An 18294-nucleotide genomic window follows, 5' to 3' on the forward strand; every position below is an offset into this window, starting at 1 on the left:
ATGACAGTACTTCAGTCATGTGATTTATCCCACCAGGTCTCTGTTATTCCAATCACATCATCATTCCTTGACTGTGCCAGGACTTCCAGTTCTCCCTCCTTGTTTCCCAGGCTTCTTGCATTTGTGTATAGGCACTTAAGATAACTCACTGATCATCCTGCTTTCTCAGAATGAGGCAGAAGTCCTCCACTCTTGCACTCTCCTGCTCGTGCTTCCTCCCGGCATCCCACTTCCCCACTTACCTCAGAACTTTGGTCTCCTTCCCTTGGTGAATCTAGTTTAAAGTCCTCCTCATTAGGCTATGTCCAACCTGTGTTTTTCCCGCACTAATAAAAGTTTAGTAGACTAAGAACACAGACAGAGAAACCAGTGCTCAGAATCAACATATATAAAGATCTTTAGTAGAGCATACAATAAACATTCAGTTGTGCTATACACACAGCAGATCCAGACACACTGTGGGATCAGTTTGCACTTGCCCCTCCATCTTCCTCCACCCATACTCAGGATCTAAGTGAAATGAGGACACTAGTGATGACTGTCCACAAAAAGAAAGTAACTAGAGCTCCAGGCAATACTCCACAAGGGGGTATAACAAGTTGGCTTGGGGGCATAGTCAAGGACTCAGTTCTTCTTGCACATCTGCCAGCCGCTGGCAGCAAGGGTTGTTGCGAGTTCATAGTACCTTTCACCAGCCCATGTATGGAGTGTTATACGCTCTGTTCCCCTTCTGTTTCCTAATGCATTCTGTTTACATGTAGCCAAAGCAAGTGGTGCACAGCACCTCTGCTTGTCTACTAGATCTTTGCACATGCTCACTTACCCAGCACTTCTCACAGAAGTAAAACCACTATTTGGTTCCATATATTTATTTGTGAGACACAATCATGTCTATATTTACATAAAATTAAATGCCTTTATTTAAAACATGTTGTATGCCAGGTTAACCTTATTAAGTGTAAGCAAGGAAACAAACAGTCTCTCTATATATAAGATTCAGCCATTCTACAGTAAAATACACAGTGGTAAACTTACAATCAGTAATAACAAAGAAGTTTTCACATGTTTGAATAAATCTATGTTGTAATAGCTAACAATGCTGAGGCTGTAAGGATGGCTATTTGTTCTAGACATTAGATGCTGAGAAAACAAATTCTCATTTATGCATTTCCCTCCTAACTTCCAGGATTTTATAAAGCAAAAGAGTTAGAAGAGGGATAGTCAGGTTGATTAAAACAGGAAAGAAGATAACCTGGCATATTGCCCTGTATACAATTATACAGAAATATGACCTCATGGAAATTCCGACGTGTGAATGTCTCTAACAATGAAAGGATTTAGGATTATATAAATCACAATGGTTGGTAGTATAATCATATGAGAGAATGAACCTGCAAAGCTTATTATACTGAATACCCAGATGGTAAACAACAGTTGTCGCTGTACTAAGAATTACATCGCTCTAATCAATAATAGGAAGGAACAGCTGGACAACTTATTTCCTATTATGTTCACTTAGGCAATGTCTAGATCAATAAAGAGCATTAAGCCTCATGCCAACTGTAGACAGTATATATTCAACATGGCTATCATATGTTAGGGATGGGTACTGCTATACTTCAAAATACTTTTAACACATAACCTAATCTAATTAAGCTAGCAGTAATGGTTTAATAAATATCAGATGGGTATTTTTATAATGGGAGTGGAGATTAAATAGAATTCAAAGCCAACTTATTTTGTTAAAGCCAACCCCCACCATAATTCAATTTAGCTCTGGAATCTACCTCTGAAGGATGGTCGATTCTTCTTATAGGGGAAAGAAAAAGCAATAAAGCACAGTGTCACTGGCTTACATATTCACTAGTTAATTATGTGGGTATAGTAGCTGTTCACAAAAATTGAAAATTGTGCTTGCATATCCCTCAGGCCAGAATGGCAATTATTGCTAGTAACTTTCAGTACACCCACTTTTGAAACTTTTCACTAAACAATAAGTAAAGCCAAACAAACTACGTTTCTAAAGGGCTTGTTGAACTATCATATGAATTGTTTAAGTTTATGTTTGAACAAATTTAAGTTAAAACAAATAACCCTTCCCCACCCCAAAAAAAATTAAACTAATAAAAAAACCCACTGCAACGGTACGCTGACTCTCTTTCCAACTTTCAGAGTAAAGGAACAAAGTTCCTCCTCCCTCTGTAAGGAAAATAGAAGTGACGGTGGAAAGCATTGCTTCTGGTTATTTACCTTTGTGGTTTGAAAGCCATCTCATGGGAAGTAACTGAATTCTCTTAGTAAGCTCTCATGAAGTATGTCTATTTTTCAAAAGGTACATGACATCAAACTGAGAAAACCTGTAAGCTGTTTTGTTCCTAGTTTTATAATTTATTACACACATATATACAGTAAGCTGCATAGAGTGTTCAGATAAGTAATTGGAAAAGAATTTCAGCACTTTCAAAGTTCATGAAAAGTGTTGGAAATTGGTGTCTGTTAGCTACAGATATAGTACGAGCTGCAGCAGTGCAAGCTTCTTGATTCTATCATACCTACGTCTTTCAACCCTGATCTACAGGGAGCCCAAGGTGCAATACGTTAGGTCTGTGCATAACACTATTTAATCTTTGGTCTCTGTTGAGACTTCCAGACACAGTGCCATTTAGTGCCAATTGTTATGGAGTTTTTTATTATATGCTCACCTGTCCACTAAGAACTGTCCAAATTATTTCACATTAAACACTGAATAGCCATCAGGCAGGAACAGCTTGCAGTAACAGCCAGGGAGAGCCAAATTCAAACCAGTCAAACAGATGAGAGAATTTTTTTTCTTACCACGTCATTTGGTTTACACTGAAGATGTTTAAACTTGTCTTACTAAGATACTGAAATACAGCCCATTTATTGGCAGAAAACCATTCTAATTTTCAACAAAACAAAATAAAATGAAATAAAGGAGAATAAGACATTCCTACCTATTCCAATGAAGACTGCTTTGTAGCCATCTTCCTTCAAGGTGTTGATTGTCATTCCTTCTGTGCTAAGACCTTTATTACAAACTATCTAAAATAAAATATTATAAAGATGTATTAAGTAATTTGAATTTGATAATTTTAAATTGGTTTAATTTCTGTCATGTTCCTCTTACTGGCATCTCAAAAAGTTTCATAATGATCAATTAATCAAATAAATAAAATATTTTTTTCGAGCTAGACTTACAGGACCAGATCCTCAGCTCTGATCAAAGTCAGGTAGGGGGAATAAAATGGCTTAAAGCCACCTTTGTATTCCCCTGATAGTGGGGGACAGCCGAGGGTCTATTTTATTCCTGGCATAACAGCAGCCAGCAACAAGCAAACACAGAAAAGAGAAAAAAAAAACCCTGTGCATGGAACACAACAGCACAGCAAAAACAGCAGTTTTAAATGGTTGTATTTGATACTGGTTTGCTAATGAAATATCCCCACATGAAACTCAGGATTTAAGACACCTAATCTGAGAGCAAGGCACCAGTTTAGGGAGTGTGTGGTAAATGGAACAATCATCCAGCACATTAATCGGGAAAAAGTCTTGGAGGTTACTGTGAAAAAAAAATAACTGACACCACCAGTCTATTGCATAGAAGTAAAGAAGAAAGAAGCAAACAAGATACTAGATAGGATTAACAGCATGTCAGAACATCAAACAAATAAGGTGATCCTACATGCAATAGTAGTCACTGTACCAAAGGAAGGGTAATATAGCCTCACTGAGGATGCAGCTAAAATTAAACTAATTTAAGATTCTGTAACTGGACCTCTTACACCAAGGAGCCCCACTCAAATCAATGGTGCTCTCTGTGGGCATAAAGGCCCACCGATGCAGATTAACCATGGGATCGGTGCTTAAAACAACGTTAGGTTTGACAAATCTTTATTCTGTGAAAAGATTAAGGGGCCCGGTACTTACTCTCAAGGAAAAAGATAACAATTCAAGGGAACCTAATACAGATTTTCAAAATTATTTAACATAAGAACAGCCATACTGAGTCAGACCAAAGGTCCAGCTAGCCCAGTGTCCTGTCTTCTGACAGTGGCCAATGCCAAGTGCTTCAGAGGGAATGAACAGAACAGGCAATCATCAAGTGATCCATCCCCTGTCGCCTATTCCCAGCTTCTGGCAAACAGAGACGAGGGTCACCATTCCTGCTCATCCTGGCTAACAGCCATTGATGGACCTATTCTCCATGAATTTATCTAGCTCTTTTTTTGAACCCTGTTATAGTCTTGGCCTTCACGACATTCTCTGGCAAAGAGTTCCACAGTTTGACTGTGTGTTGTGTGAAAAAATACTTCCTTTTGTTTTAAACCTGCTGCCTGTTAATTTCATTTGGTGACTCCTAGTTCTTCTGTTATAAGAAGGACTAAATAACACTTCCTTATTTACTTTCTCCACAGCAGTCACGATTTTATAGACCTCTATCATGTTCCCCATTAGTCATCTCTTTTCCAAGCTGGAAAGTCCCAGTCTCATTAATATCTTCTCATACGGAGCTGTTCCATACCCCTAGTCATTTTTGTTGCCCTTTTCTGAACATTTTCAAGTCCAGTATATCTTTTTTGAGACGGGGCAACCATATCTGAATGCAGTATTCAAGATGTAGGCATACCCTGGATTTATATAGAGGCAATATGATATTTTCTGTCTTATTATCTATCCCTTTCTTAATGATTCCCAATATTCTGTTTGCTTTTTTGACTGCCACTGCACACTGAGTGGATGTTTTCAGAGAACTAACCACAATGTCTCCAAGATCTCTCTTTAGACCCCATCATTTTATCTGTATTGTTGGGATTATGTTTTCCAGTGTGCAGTACTTTGCATTTATCAACACTGAACTTCATTTGCCATTTTGTTCCCCAGTCACCCAGTTTTGGGAGATCCCTTTGTAGCGCTTCACAGTCTGCTTTGGACTTAACTATCTTGAGTAGTTTTGTATTATCTGCAAATTTTTAATAGGACTGGTCTCAGTACAGACCTCTAGAGGACACCACTATTTACTTCTCTCCAATCCTACCCTTTGTTTCCTATCTTTTAACCAGTTAAGAATGGAATTAATAATTCAGGTTTGTAATTTCATTTATTTAATCGTATTACTTCTAAATGATCAATGGTGCTCAGAGCCACTCATTTCATTGGCTGGAATGAATCAAAATATGTAAAAAATAGGAATAAATGCAGATGAATTTATTTCACTGGCAGTAAGTTCACAAAGAGTAATAAATAAAAACAAGCATTTATAAAAGACTGCTCATTGTTAGATCTCAAAGAACTTTACAAAGGATAAGAATCATGTTCCCCATTTTCCAGCTGAGGAAACTGAGGCTTAAAATGGGGAGGTCATTTGTTCAAGGTCACACACCAAGTCCTTAGCAAAACCATGATTAGCAACCAAGCTTATTCCTGTTGCTATGCTCTGTACAATGGACCATGCTGCCTGAGGAGCATGATCTAAAACTTAGCTTAAAACAAAACAAAAGGGTTTTAAAGCAAAGAGAACAAATGAGCTCAAGAGAATCCTAGGCTTGTTTCTGGAGAAGACAGTGGATTGAGGGATTGATTTGTCAGCTATACTGGTATAAATCTATTGAAATCAACAGAATTAGTTTGGATTTCTACCAGCAGAAATAAGAGCAAAATCTGGCCCTTCTGTTTTTAAAAAAATGCTAGAGTGCCATCTTACATGGCATAACAGGGCTTGTGCAGCCTTCATTATGCTGTGCTAGTGAGCACTTCAGTAGAGAACCTCTGAGCAGGACTGCATCTCCATGTATGCTGTGGAAGATAACTGTGTGTGTCAGAGCTCACAAGGAAATGCAAACAACACAGGTCAAAATGGGCATATCAGAGCAGCAGCCAGGGGATCTGCACAGAGCATGAACATGCAAAGGAAAATCAGCTCTAAGAGGAGGGCGGCAGGCTCAAATGAGTGGCTGCCCTAGGCCGTACTTCTTTTTGGTAGTTAGTATTTCTTATTCTAGCTCTCTCAAATTTCTACAGTCCTTCATTCAGGACAATCCGTAATTTTAGTTTGTTGTGTGTCAAACTGTATTTCCCTATTCACATGTTTTTGCCCACTTTTCATGGCCTTCATCAGTGCAACAAAACGTACATTGAATCTAATGGCTAGAGTCTCTAGTGTCTGTCTATTATATTGTCTTATATTAAGATTTAAATATTTCCATGTGGCCTTTCAGGTTAAAACAGTCAGCTTGTCCCTCCAGGGTTAATTTGGCTTAAAAAAGAAAGGAACAATTGTAAATACATGTATGACTGTTTCTCGTTTTTGTTTGTTCATTTTCATTGTTACTCCTATACTTGTGATGCTCCACTGTATAAATGCTTCTTATAGTGCCACCTCTCTCACTCTTATTGAATTTATCTGTATTCCCTTTTAGAAATTTAAGATGTGCTTTCCCCAGCCCTGAAAAAGTGGAGGATGGAAAATGTAATATATTTTATTTAAGGACTGGCTCTTTCTTATTTTCTCCTTTTATAGATTAGATATAATTTATATTATCAAATGCTAAAGCTGTGTGTAGCTGTGATCCTTTTGACTACAGACTGCATATTCAATGGGTACAAAATACCACCTATGAATTATTATACATTTTTATTCTAATATGTACATATATGCCAAAAATTTAATAATGCAATTTAAACTTCACTACTAATTTTATGTGAGGATTTACAATCCCTTAAGGCCCAGTCCTGTAACCTTTATCTATCTGAGTAATTCCTACTGAAGTCAACACAATTATTAACATCAATCAATAATACTCAGCATTTATACATTATAGCACTTTTCATCAAAGATCTCAAAATGGCTTACACAAAGGTAGGTAAGATACTCCCATTTTACAGAGGCACAAAGCTGAGGTACTTAAGTGGCTTGCCCAATGTCACATAGCTAATCAATGGCCTAGCTGAGAATAGGGTAGAATTCTGCTGCACATCTAAGTGGCACAGCACAGAACTCACACCTCAGGAGAAGGGAATGGCCATGTTAGCTTTAAGCTCTCAATTTTGTACCGCTCCAAAACTTCTGGAGTAGCAGACAACCTTGGGGGCTGATCTAAATTTTGCAGCCTGTCGTCAGCAGCTTATGAGCCACAGAACTGTCTGAACTCTCTGTAATGCTACATTCTGTGACCCCTCCCTGATGCCTGATGCCTTCAGATTTGCCTCTAGCATGCCCTCTATGTCACAGCTTGTGAGGGAATGTTCAGAAGGCAGCCTTATGGATATCTTCCACAGTCCCGAAGAGGGTAATTTTTGCTTGACAAGATCTGGGGCTTTTATGCTATGTCTACATTGCAGCTGGAGACATGAGTCATAGCCCAGATGGACAGATGTGCGCTAGCTCTCCTTGACCTAACACACTAAAAACAGCAGCAAGAACATTGCTGCAAGGATAGCAGCATGGACTAGCCACCTGACCCCCAGCTATTTTTACTATGCTACTCGAAATGGAGCTAGCATGGGTCTGTCTACACAAGCTGGGAGGCATGCTCCCAGCCACAGTGTAGATTAACCTTACAGTCCCTTTATACTGCTCCAGGCCTTTTACTAAGCATAGAGTGTTGAAGAAGGGTGAGGATCTCACCCTAGGTCTCATAATTCCCAGTCTGCTGCTCTATCCACTGGACCAAGATAAAAGCCTGTGAGTAAAGATTACTTATATGATTCTTACATGACCTTAATCAGTTAAAAAGTTATTATCTAGTCTTCTGTGTAAGGGTTTGATTCAGAAATATGTTCCACACACATAACTTCTATTAAAATGAGCAGGAGTTACACACACTAAATACAGCTCTACAGAAAGCACTGAATGAACAATAAAACATTCCTATTATCTAAAAATAATCAAGAAGTGTTTGTTTAATAAAATACAGCCAATGGAAAACTATTGCTTTCCAAGAAGTTGAATTACTGTTATTGTTTATAACAGATCATGTCACTACTTTGTTAATTTAATGCATGTAATAAGTAAAATAAACATCAATGTGAGATTGCATTACAAGCCATTAAAAGAAAACTGAGGTGGAGGGAGACGTGTCAAATACGAATGTATTAAGTAGTACCAAACATGCATGAAAACAACTTGATTAAAGAAATCAAATCATTCCAATAGCTACATTGAACCCCTAAAGCAATTTAGGAATTTGTTTCTTACAGACAATTAATCACATGCAGGCATGCCAGATGAGAACTATTGATTGCCCTTTTCCAAACTGGTGGCATTCAGACAGCAGACAGACAAATGCCCTGAGCAAGAGGAAACATCTTCCTGCCTCTGCCTAGTATAAGTTTTAATTGTTCTTCACTAATGTACATGACATTTTGCTGTTAATCTTTGACAGAGCTCTTGCTCCTTTTTCTTGGAGCTATACATAGGCAGATTATAGTTTTCATTACCTTCACTCCAAGGTCCTTCATAAGCTCAGCTTCAAAATTCACGACATCATATGGCAACCGGAATTGAGGGATTTCAGACGCACTAGAAAAAACAAAAGAGACTGTGAAACAATTGACAGCTATTAAAGAGCCAGGACTTTTCAGTTACTAAACATTAAACACATACAGTACAAATCTTGTGAATTTTGTATCTGTACAAAGATGATTTTCGAGTATTTAACAGAACTGTGAAGGAACATGACTCATTTAATTAAAGAGATTTAGTACTGACAAACAAAAATCATCCACCTCAAAATAGGAACAAAAAATTGTTTTATTTTTTATCCTTTTTTACATAAGCCCTTTTACTTGTTAACGAGGATTCTAAATACTGTTTAACTTTGTCCAGTGTTGTTTACTGCATATCTCTGTTAACCAGGAACTACAATCAGTTTGATAAAGAAACTAAGAGGTTGATCAGTTTCTCAGAGAATCACAACTACATTCCTATACCTTCTACAGGAACAATATCTAAAAAGAAATCCTTTTGCTTTTTATAAAGGTTAAAAACATCAATGTCACAACAGGCTGTAACCATCAATGGCTAATCCTTCTCTATATTAACAAACATGTTCTATATTGATTGTGCCCACCTAACAGAGAGAGATTCCAGCCATAAATGATGAAGTTACCCAATAATTAATAGTCAAACTTCCATTTTTTTTTAAGTTGGATGTCTAAATTATTTTCTAGACAATGCTGGGCACATTTCACCCTCCTGTTATATTCTACAAATTCCCTTACATTCTACTACAATATACGAAGTCAGTAATTTGAAATAGGGTCTTATTCCGGACTCAAGATTACAGTTTAAATTAATGTATATTCTTACTTTGTTCTTTTTTTCTTGGGGGTGGCGGGCAATGAGGGTGTTGAAGTCTTCTTCAGTGTTCCAATTCCACAGATTTACGGCTCCAGGACTATTAATATATAGGGCCAGATCCTAAGCTAGTATAAATCAGTGCTGACTTCGATGGGACTATCCCAATTTTTAATCAGAACAGTCTGGTCCATTAAGTCTAGTGAAGGCTGTTTTAAATGTCCTCATTCAATAAAGATAAAATGATACAACATCCAGAAGGTGAAAGACACTCCTAAAGCTTCTGGAAACCTAATCTCTTGCCAAAATTAATATAGTTATAATTTCTGTAACAAAGCCCTGGGACAGAGATTTGTAGTAGCTCCATTTTACATGTTATTATTGACCACTCAACACCTTTACATCTAACCCTGACACACTGGCAGGTTTCATTTATTTTAAGGTTTGTCAATCATAAATACATAGCAAAAAAGTTGACTTTACTACTTTCTTTTATATGTAGTTTCAAATACTGACCATCTTGGTGCTCTTCTGCTCAGCGTGTAACTAAAAACATTCTATATTTCAAACATAATGTATGTGTCATGACAATGCAACTTTCATGTCACAATAAGAAAAGACAAAGGATAATGGAATAAAGATTCAATAAAGAAATCCATTAAAATAACAAAATCTTATTTCTCCATCCATAAATATATTTGTTGAAGGCCTTTCATTTTCTCAAATATGAGATGGGCCCAGTATACCACTAGCAGTATTCAGTAGCTGTCCCTATTCCCAAGAATATTTTCCTTAATTTTTTCAAAAAGGAACATGCTTGTGTGTGAGAGTGCGTGTGAGAAAGAGAGAGAGATCAATACTGTTGCACTCTGATGTTACAGAAATTGGAATAATCTGCTGTCTTTCTCCAAGGTAAATATTCTTAAACTAGGTATAATCCTGATATACATGGGAAGAACAACATGCTCAGAAAAAAAGAGCCTAAAAAAGTACCAACATTGCATCTATAAGCAATTGATTTCAAATACAAAACTAATTTGGCCTTTTTAGCCATTTTGAATTATTTACAAAGTCACTTAAAAAAGAATCAGGGGCAGCTGAACTTGTTAAAAAAATATTAGCAAGGTACTAGCAAAAACAACAAGGAGTCCTTGTGGCACCTTAGAGACTAACAAATTTATTTGGGCATACGCTTTCATGGGCTAAAAATCACTTCATCAGATGCATGGAGTGAAAAATACAGTAAGCGGTAGATATATATTACAGCACATGAAAAGATGGGAGTTGCCTTACTAAGTGGGGGGTTAGTACTAACGAGGCCAATGCAATCTAAGAGGACATCGCCCATTCCCAGCAGTTGACAAGAAGGTGTGAGTATCAGTAGAGAGAAAATTACTTTTTGTAGTGACCCATCAACTCCCCATCTTTATTCAGGCCTAATTTGAGCAAGGTACTGTGGCCTCAGTTATGACATCTCTCAGATTAATTTCCCTTCTAAACCAATGGCAAAGTGAGAGCAAAAGTAGTTAAAACCATGTTCTGTCTTTATTCCAGATGTGGAATTCCCATTAAATGTCAATGAGTGTTTTGCACAAAGAATGAGAGTAAAGCATTGGCATTATTTAGGGCTGCTACTAACCTTGTGATCTTCCAGAATGGAAAGTAGAAAAGAAGATCACAGACTGCATGGGAATGGGTGACTCCTGAAGTAACGACTTTTGGAAGGCAACAAGGTGACTGAATTAAATTTAAATTTAATTCAGGTAGAAATTTAATGAACGGGCACAAGGTAAAGTTCACATTGCTCAGATTACATGTGCATTGATATATATTTCATGTAACTGAAGAAATGGTTCCTTTAAATTAATAACAAAGTTGCAGCATTGAGCACAAAGTAGGTGTGAATTGTCAACAGGATAAAGTGATAGTGTAAGAAACAGCATTTTTTTAAAAAGTGACTACATTGACTTTCAATAAAATATTTTTAAAAATCAATACATGCAACTTCATTAAGTGAGTAGATACGTCTTGCACAAAATCTGCAATCCCCTATGGCAGTCAATGTTAGTAAAATGAGTCTGTGTGGTGAAGCGTCTATAACACAATCAGCCAAATTAACACTTTTGATAATTAGGCAGAACAGTTTTGAACCTAAATGGAAGTCATCAGCTCTACTTTTCTAGCATTGCTTAACTCTCTGTAACCTCCAGGGATTAAGTATTTGACATTGAGGATCAAATTCATTACTGGTGTCAACACTATTAACTTCAGTGGTGTTGCACCAGGGACAGACTTGGTCCTCCTTTTTTACACTTCACTGTGATTGTTTTAAATGTGTGATATTTTATTTGTGTGTTGACATTACATTTACACGGTATTCAAATTCTAAAATATATTAACACACATTTAGAGGTGTCACCAGTCTTGGAACACAGAATCACAATTAAAGTCATAGTAGGAGAAATTCATCCCTCAGTGCAAAGGACCTGTTACCGTACTTTCTGTGTGGTGATGGTGTAAGTGATGTTCTACTGGTGCAGAAAGACTGTAATGCTGCCTTGCACCCTGACTGAAGTAACGGATTCTATTCTTATGTTGTATAGTTACTTGCAAAAATCCCATTTATCAGGCTTTGTAAATGGCTGTGGAAATCAGGTGTGGATTTCACCCTTATAGAATGATTTATCGAAGTTGTAAGCACAGATTTCACTCTAACTGTATGTGATGATTGCTTTGTGTTTATTTTCATGTATACTTGCATAGGGAACTTCATAAAATCATTCTAAATGTAGACATTTCTACCACATTAAAAAGGCTTTTAAATTATGTTAACAAATCTATTCATTATTGCATATGCTAGAGCTAGAACCACAGCAATTCATCAGCCTTTAAATATAACTTTTGGATTTAAGGGAAGGTATTCATTACTAGATTTTCTAAAGGATTCATCTGGTAATACCTGTGAATACTGCAGCTTTGTATTTTATAGAGCAGACTAAAAGTGGATAGAGAATACTCATTCCGTATTTCACAGAATCACCACACAGAATTGGCTACTCATGGCTGTCAGAAGTAAACAAAAGATAATTTGTACCCTGGATTACCACTTAAATGAAAAGAGATGTGACATTAGTCTTGTTAAAATATGTAGACATAGTGGGCCTGATTCTTTGCTCTTTGAACTGCTGTAATGGAGTGAAGAATCAGCCCATTTAGCATGTGACATTCCAGTATGTTAAAAGTCTTGAAACATTGTACATTGTTGTTTATTAATGCAATAAATGAGCCATTAAAATAGTTAATGTTCGGTCATTTAGAACCAAAGTTTAAAAAAAAAATGTATAGCCACTTTTTGTGCATGCTTCTCTAGAACCTGAGCAAAGCCTCATATACATGTACAGCTCAAGGATTTGCATACACAGATACTGATGTGATTGTCCAACCTTAACTGGCAAAAGCATGTATGCCCTTTTGAGAAGACAGATCTCAGTTCCAATTCTTTTCATATTGCCATGGCTAAATGAAAAAGCTGCAGATGTGAAAACTATGTTTCCCTTCATAGCAGTCATATATTAGTCTACTTTTTAACATAATTTAGTTCTTTACAGTCACTGAACTTGAATGGGAATTTTCAAACATATGTGCAACTAAGGACAATATTTAACATGGATGAGGAAGGTTGGTTGTTGGGGTTTTTTTAAGTGAATCTTTAAAATTTGTCATTATCTCCCCTCATTATATGCGTCCCACAACCACAGGAAACACCCATTTGCCCAGTTTTTACCTTAAGCCACCAGTGTATTCCTGTTTTTCAAATATGGTGATGTCTGAGTAACCTAATCGAGCCAAAAAAGAAGCACAACTTATACTTGCAGGCCCAGCACCAAAGAGAGCTATCTTTGCATGGTAGGCTTCAGGTATCTCTGCTGGGGGAGGTAAGGAAGGGCTTCTAATCTGAGGAATATTCATAGCTTTGAACACCTGAAAAGAAATACATTTAAGTTAAATACTGTACAATGACAATCCCAGCACTGAAACTTTACTATAAATGGCTTTAAAATACTGATCACAATGTAATTTTCTGCTAGTATTATTACTTTTTTTATTTCAGTCCATTAAAATAGACTACCATTATATAAATGCATACAAATATTCATTTGGGTCCAGGGAAAGAGATTTCTAATGGAAAATCTTCCATTGCACAGCATATAGACTGCTTCTTCCATCCTCAATTTGCCAGTCAATCCTGCCTGGCTGAAAAGTTACTCCCTTAGCTCCCTTCACTCTTTGTGCACCAGTACAGCTCAGAGCAGGATTTAGTTATCAAAAACTATATTAATACGGCAAACACAATTGCAGAATGTTTTATAATAATCTCCCATGACTCCCCATCCCACGTATCCTTTCATGCTACAGCAGCATTGTGTTCTCAGTTTTAGTTTCTTTAGGGGTTCTTTTTGGTCTTTACGAAGCTACTAATGTGGGATGAGATTCTCAGATGGTATAAACCATCAGAGCTCCACTGGCACCTTAAAAGGATGAAAGCACATGACCATAAAAGGAGACATTATTGGAGAAATTAGCAATATGTCAAACATACTCAAGCATCAGCACTTATTTTTCCTTTCATAATATCAAACTTATAATAGTAATAAATAGTGATCCTAGAAATCCATTTGCCATGGAAGAAATGCAGAATTTTCAGTTTTACAGAAAATCTTTAGTTTTTACATTTTGTGAAAAAAATAAATTAAAAAAAAGATACAGTAGAACCCCATGCCACTGGTGCACACACAGGAATATGGGGATGCTTCAGCCCTGGGCAGAGGGGCACCCACGATCACGTTTCATTTTAATAGCAGAAAAACATAGATTTTTATGGTTTTTAGTGGAGAATTTTGGTTTCTTTGATCATGGAAAACTAGGATTCCTGGTAATGAGATACCATGCTTGGAATATTTCTTTATTTCATTTCTCAGGGGATCAAATCTCTTGACCTTCAACCTGATGCTTTATACTTCCACCAAAGTCATTCAACAATAGAAACTAAAACACTTGGAATTACTCTGCTTGCACAAGTAAATAGAAAGTAGGGGAACCCAAGGTAGTAATATAGTGCGCACAATTAAATATAGCCTTCATTGATGAAAAGCATGAACAGAGTCCCAAAGTTACTTTAGGATTGAGATTTATGGGAAACAAAGTTCAGGGATGGATAAGATCCCCATCTGAGAAGGACAACACTGAAAAAAAAAAAAAGGATGTGAAGCCCCTTACTGGGGGCCTCCTTCAAAACAGGGTCCAGATTAGCCTTATTGTTAAAGAAAAATGTTTTTGTGATTAATGCAATAACTGGAAACTCAAGACCGGTCTCTGCCACAGATTTTCTGTGTGTCTCTTGGGCAAGTCACACAGGTCCACATTTCAGAAGTAGACAGGCATGGTGTTTTCGAAAGCTCCTAAGCACTTAACTTCTATTGATTTTAATGGGAGTTAGGTGCTTTTGAAAATCCCACATGGTTCTTATCTGCTTCTTTAGGTACCTAAAGAACACTGAAAATGTAGCCTTCAGAGCCAGATTTTCAACGATGATCAGTGATTTTGGGTGCCCCAATTTGGGGTCTCTAATTTGGAACAACTGAAATGGGCCTGATTTTCAGAGGTCAGGTGAAAATTTTCTCTAATATTTTTATTAATCTTATGTCGACTTCAGTATCCCTCCGTACTTAGTATTGCTACCCAGTGGCGGAGCAAGAGGGGACATTCAGTCTGCTGTTGAGGCAGCACAGGAGACATGAGGGTGTATGTTGCCTTGCTGTTTGAGGAGCAGCAAATGGTTGTTAGGGAACTGTCTGGAACCTGCTGAAAGAGACCAATATCAATGCACAATCCGAAAGAGACAATGGGAAGCACCAATGACTAAATCATTCACACCTAGCTATCAATGACCAAGAGGAAGGAGGTTAATCCCCCCCCTCCCCACACACACACATACACACCTATCAGAAGGGAAGCAGAGCAGAAATCACCTTGAGAACAAAGGGCAGAGAGATGACTGGCAATGGGAAAGGAGTGGACTTCTGTAAGAGGCTGGCTGCTTTCACCTGAGACTGACAAAAGGGTCAGAGAGAGACTGAAGTGGTAATGGATCCCATTACAAGTTGAGAGAGACAGAAACAATATTAGAATTGGAGTACTTGTAGCACCTTAGAGACTAACAAATTTATTTGAGCATAAGTTTTTGTGGGCCCACTTCATCAGATGCATAGAATGGAACATATAGTAAGAAGATGTATATACATACAGAGAACGTTTCATAGAATGGAACATATAGTAAGAAGCTATATATGTTCTCTGTATGTATATATAACTTCTTACTATATGTTCCATTTTGGGCATCTGATGAAGTGGGCTGTAGCCCACAAAAGCTTATGCTCAAATACATTTGTTTGTCTCTAAGGTGCCACAAGTACTCCTGTTCTTTTTGCGGATACAGACTAACACGACTGCTACTCTGAAACGATATTGGAGTCCATTACAGCTCAGTTGATGGATGGCTCTGGCTTGGCCAGATGGATTATGTCTTAACCTTCATTTCCATATGCTAATCGAAGGACTTTCCAATGATGTGTTCCATTTGACTTATAAATCCTATTGTTTTGAAAACACTGCCTGGTGTCACTGCAAATATGCTAAGGTGCATTAGTCCCTGAAGAGTGTACAAGCCTATGAGGAGGAGCCTATCTCACTTGGACTCACTGGGCAGAGCTCAGTGTGAAGCAGGAGTGCTTGAGCCCAGAGGCTCAGTCTCTGAGGTCGGGAGGCAGTGTGGCCTATCCTAAAGGAAGACTGGGGTCCCTTGGGTGTCTGGCAGACTGATGGGGTTCCTGTTTAAAAGCTGGGGCATAGCTCTGATTCTGGGGTCTATGACAAAGCCACTAGCTGTTATAACTGAAAATATAACTTAGGCAGTTATTTCTTTACAATGAAAAACTTCACAAAGTTTGTTCACGCTTTGCATTTTTAAACAACAGTTTAAATCAGATACAGAGACAGATTCCAGATTCATTGGACCAGATTCTGCCTGGCCCTTGCATGACCACAGAGTGTAACAGCAAGAAGAAGGACCCTCTCTGCCTTCTATGGACTGTGTAAGTACAGGACAGAACTGCAGCCTCTAAGCATTTTCCATGTAGAATCCCACCCTTGTTAGCTAGTACATATGGGGAAGGAAGTTATGGCTCCATTTAATCTCTGGCACTTTGGGGGCATTGTAGATCCCAGTAGTGTATCTTGGTAACAGCACTGCAGTCTCATACATTTAAAAGGGGTGAACAGTTTGCGCTGCCAATGAAAAATCTCAGTGTATCACACTAGAGAGAGCCCTGGGAATCACTCTGCCTCTCAAAGGGAGAGCACCTTTCAGTATTTCTCAGGGGCAGTACAGCGCTATGTAACTCCCAATGCATGGCTACGCCCTACAGGCACTATCTAGCCCTTTATAAAGGTACACTGTTAATAAACTCATTACATAATTGTGGGTGACATCTAGCACACTCTCTTCAGAAATGGGAAGTGCATATTCTTTTCAAGTTAAACTTTGGCACAATAAACTTATGAACTGAAATTTTCATTCATGGCTTGAATAAATGTTCATTTTCTTCACACTGACTTGAAAACTCTCAGCTAGGTAAACCAATGATTAAAAACCAAAAATTGTTGCCAGCCTTTGTAAATTGGCATTGCATTTTAACTAACTGCAAGAAGCAAGAGATAGATAATTGTTTAAAAAAGAATAATTTATATCTGACAACTTATACAATATGGGAGGGTTTAATGTGGTTATTAATGGATTTCACAGGCTGAAAAGCTTACATTGTACTGTGAAACTAGACTGTGATAACTAAAATGGAATAGGATTTTTTTAAATGTTTCCTTTGTTAAATTCATATAGAAGGAGGTAGCAGCTTTTTCATTTTTTATATTTCCATTAGTTTTTTATATATTAAAGGCATATGCACATGTATTGGAATGCTAGTCAGTAATATAAATTATGTACCTAGCATATTTTAATGTATAAATTATGCAGTACATATATACAAATATTATTCAAGTACATTTTCTTTATTTTTAAATACATTGTTCGGCAAATAGGAGCACTAACTGAGATGGTATAGACCTACGTCAGACTCATAATCTAACCAATTGTTATAATAAAATGGTGTGGGGGGGGGGAAATCAGGTATTACTGCAATGTTAAGGTTGAGAAATCAAGCAATCGTGTAGGAAATTCTAAAAGTTAAGTCTGAATGCTCAACCTTAATTCTGTCTTCTTGTGCATAGGCTAAAACTGTCTTTATACAGCAGAGCCTGCTATATCTTGCCATCTGGAGTTCAATGGGAGTTTTGCATTTTAAGGCTGTCAAGGCCCATAGTGTGAAAATTGAAAATTGCTTCAGTGCATTTCAAAAGACTTTCACTCATTTTACAGTGAAGTTTCACTACATTATAATTCAAGAGATTAAATTTCACTGGGTTCCACTGTACAAATCCTATTGGAAGGTAATTATTTCTGCATACCAAGTAAGTGTAAAATACCACCTTACATGTGAATACCATCTCCCCTTCTTCCTCCGCCCTGACTGTGGCCACGTTATAAAGAAATTTTATGACTACCTTGGCGAAGAGAGGTAAAGTGCAATCCTTAGTAGGACTTTTACCACTCAGGGATTTTCTCTTTCCCTTGTAACCTCTAACGAATGCCATCCTGCTCTCCACACTCCTTATGCATGTTTGTATTTGCATGAAGAATTAAAACACTCCCCCCACCCCCTTCTTTAATGCATTTCAGCCATAGGTCTTGGTCTTCTGTTCCTACAGAAAACTCTGATCCTCCACTGCCCGAAATGAGAAAAAACACCTACCCGAGGTTACGCAGTAGGTCTGTTGCAAGGCCAGGATAAGAATTCAGGTCCTGA

The 18294-nt window shown here is 37.6% G+C and overlaps 1 protein-coding gene across 3 annotated transcripts in view; it reads right to left on the minus strand.

Annotated features, from left to right (window-relative positions):
* Positions 1-18294, minus strand: part of DPYD (dihydropyrimidine dehydrogenase) — a 594472-nt gene that overhangs the window by 329071 nt on the left and 247107 nt on the right. For all 3 annotated transcript variants that reach the window (XM_075067810.1, XM_075067809.1, XM_075067811.1), the window contains 3 exons: positions 13101-13297; positions 8458-8539; positions 2976-3063 (listed from right to left, as the gene is read on the minus strand). In XM_075067810.1, coding sequence (XP_074923911.1) covers positions 2976-3063; positions 8458-8539; positions 13101-13297 — 367 coding nt within the window. The remainder of the gene's footprint in view (positions 1-2975; positions 3064-8457; positions 8540-13100; positions 13298-18294) is intronic.

This window comes from Chelonoidis abingdonii, chromosome 7 (genome assembly GCF_003597395.2).
Source record: "Chelonoidis abingdonii isolate Lonesome George chromosome 7, CheloAbing_2.0, whole genome shotgun sequence".
In the NCBI taxonomy this organism is placed as follows: Eukaryota; Metazoa; Chordata; order Testudines; family Testudinidae; genus Chelonoidis; species Chelonoidis abingdonii.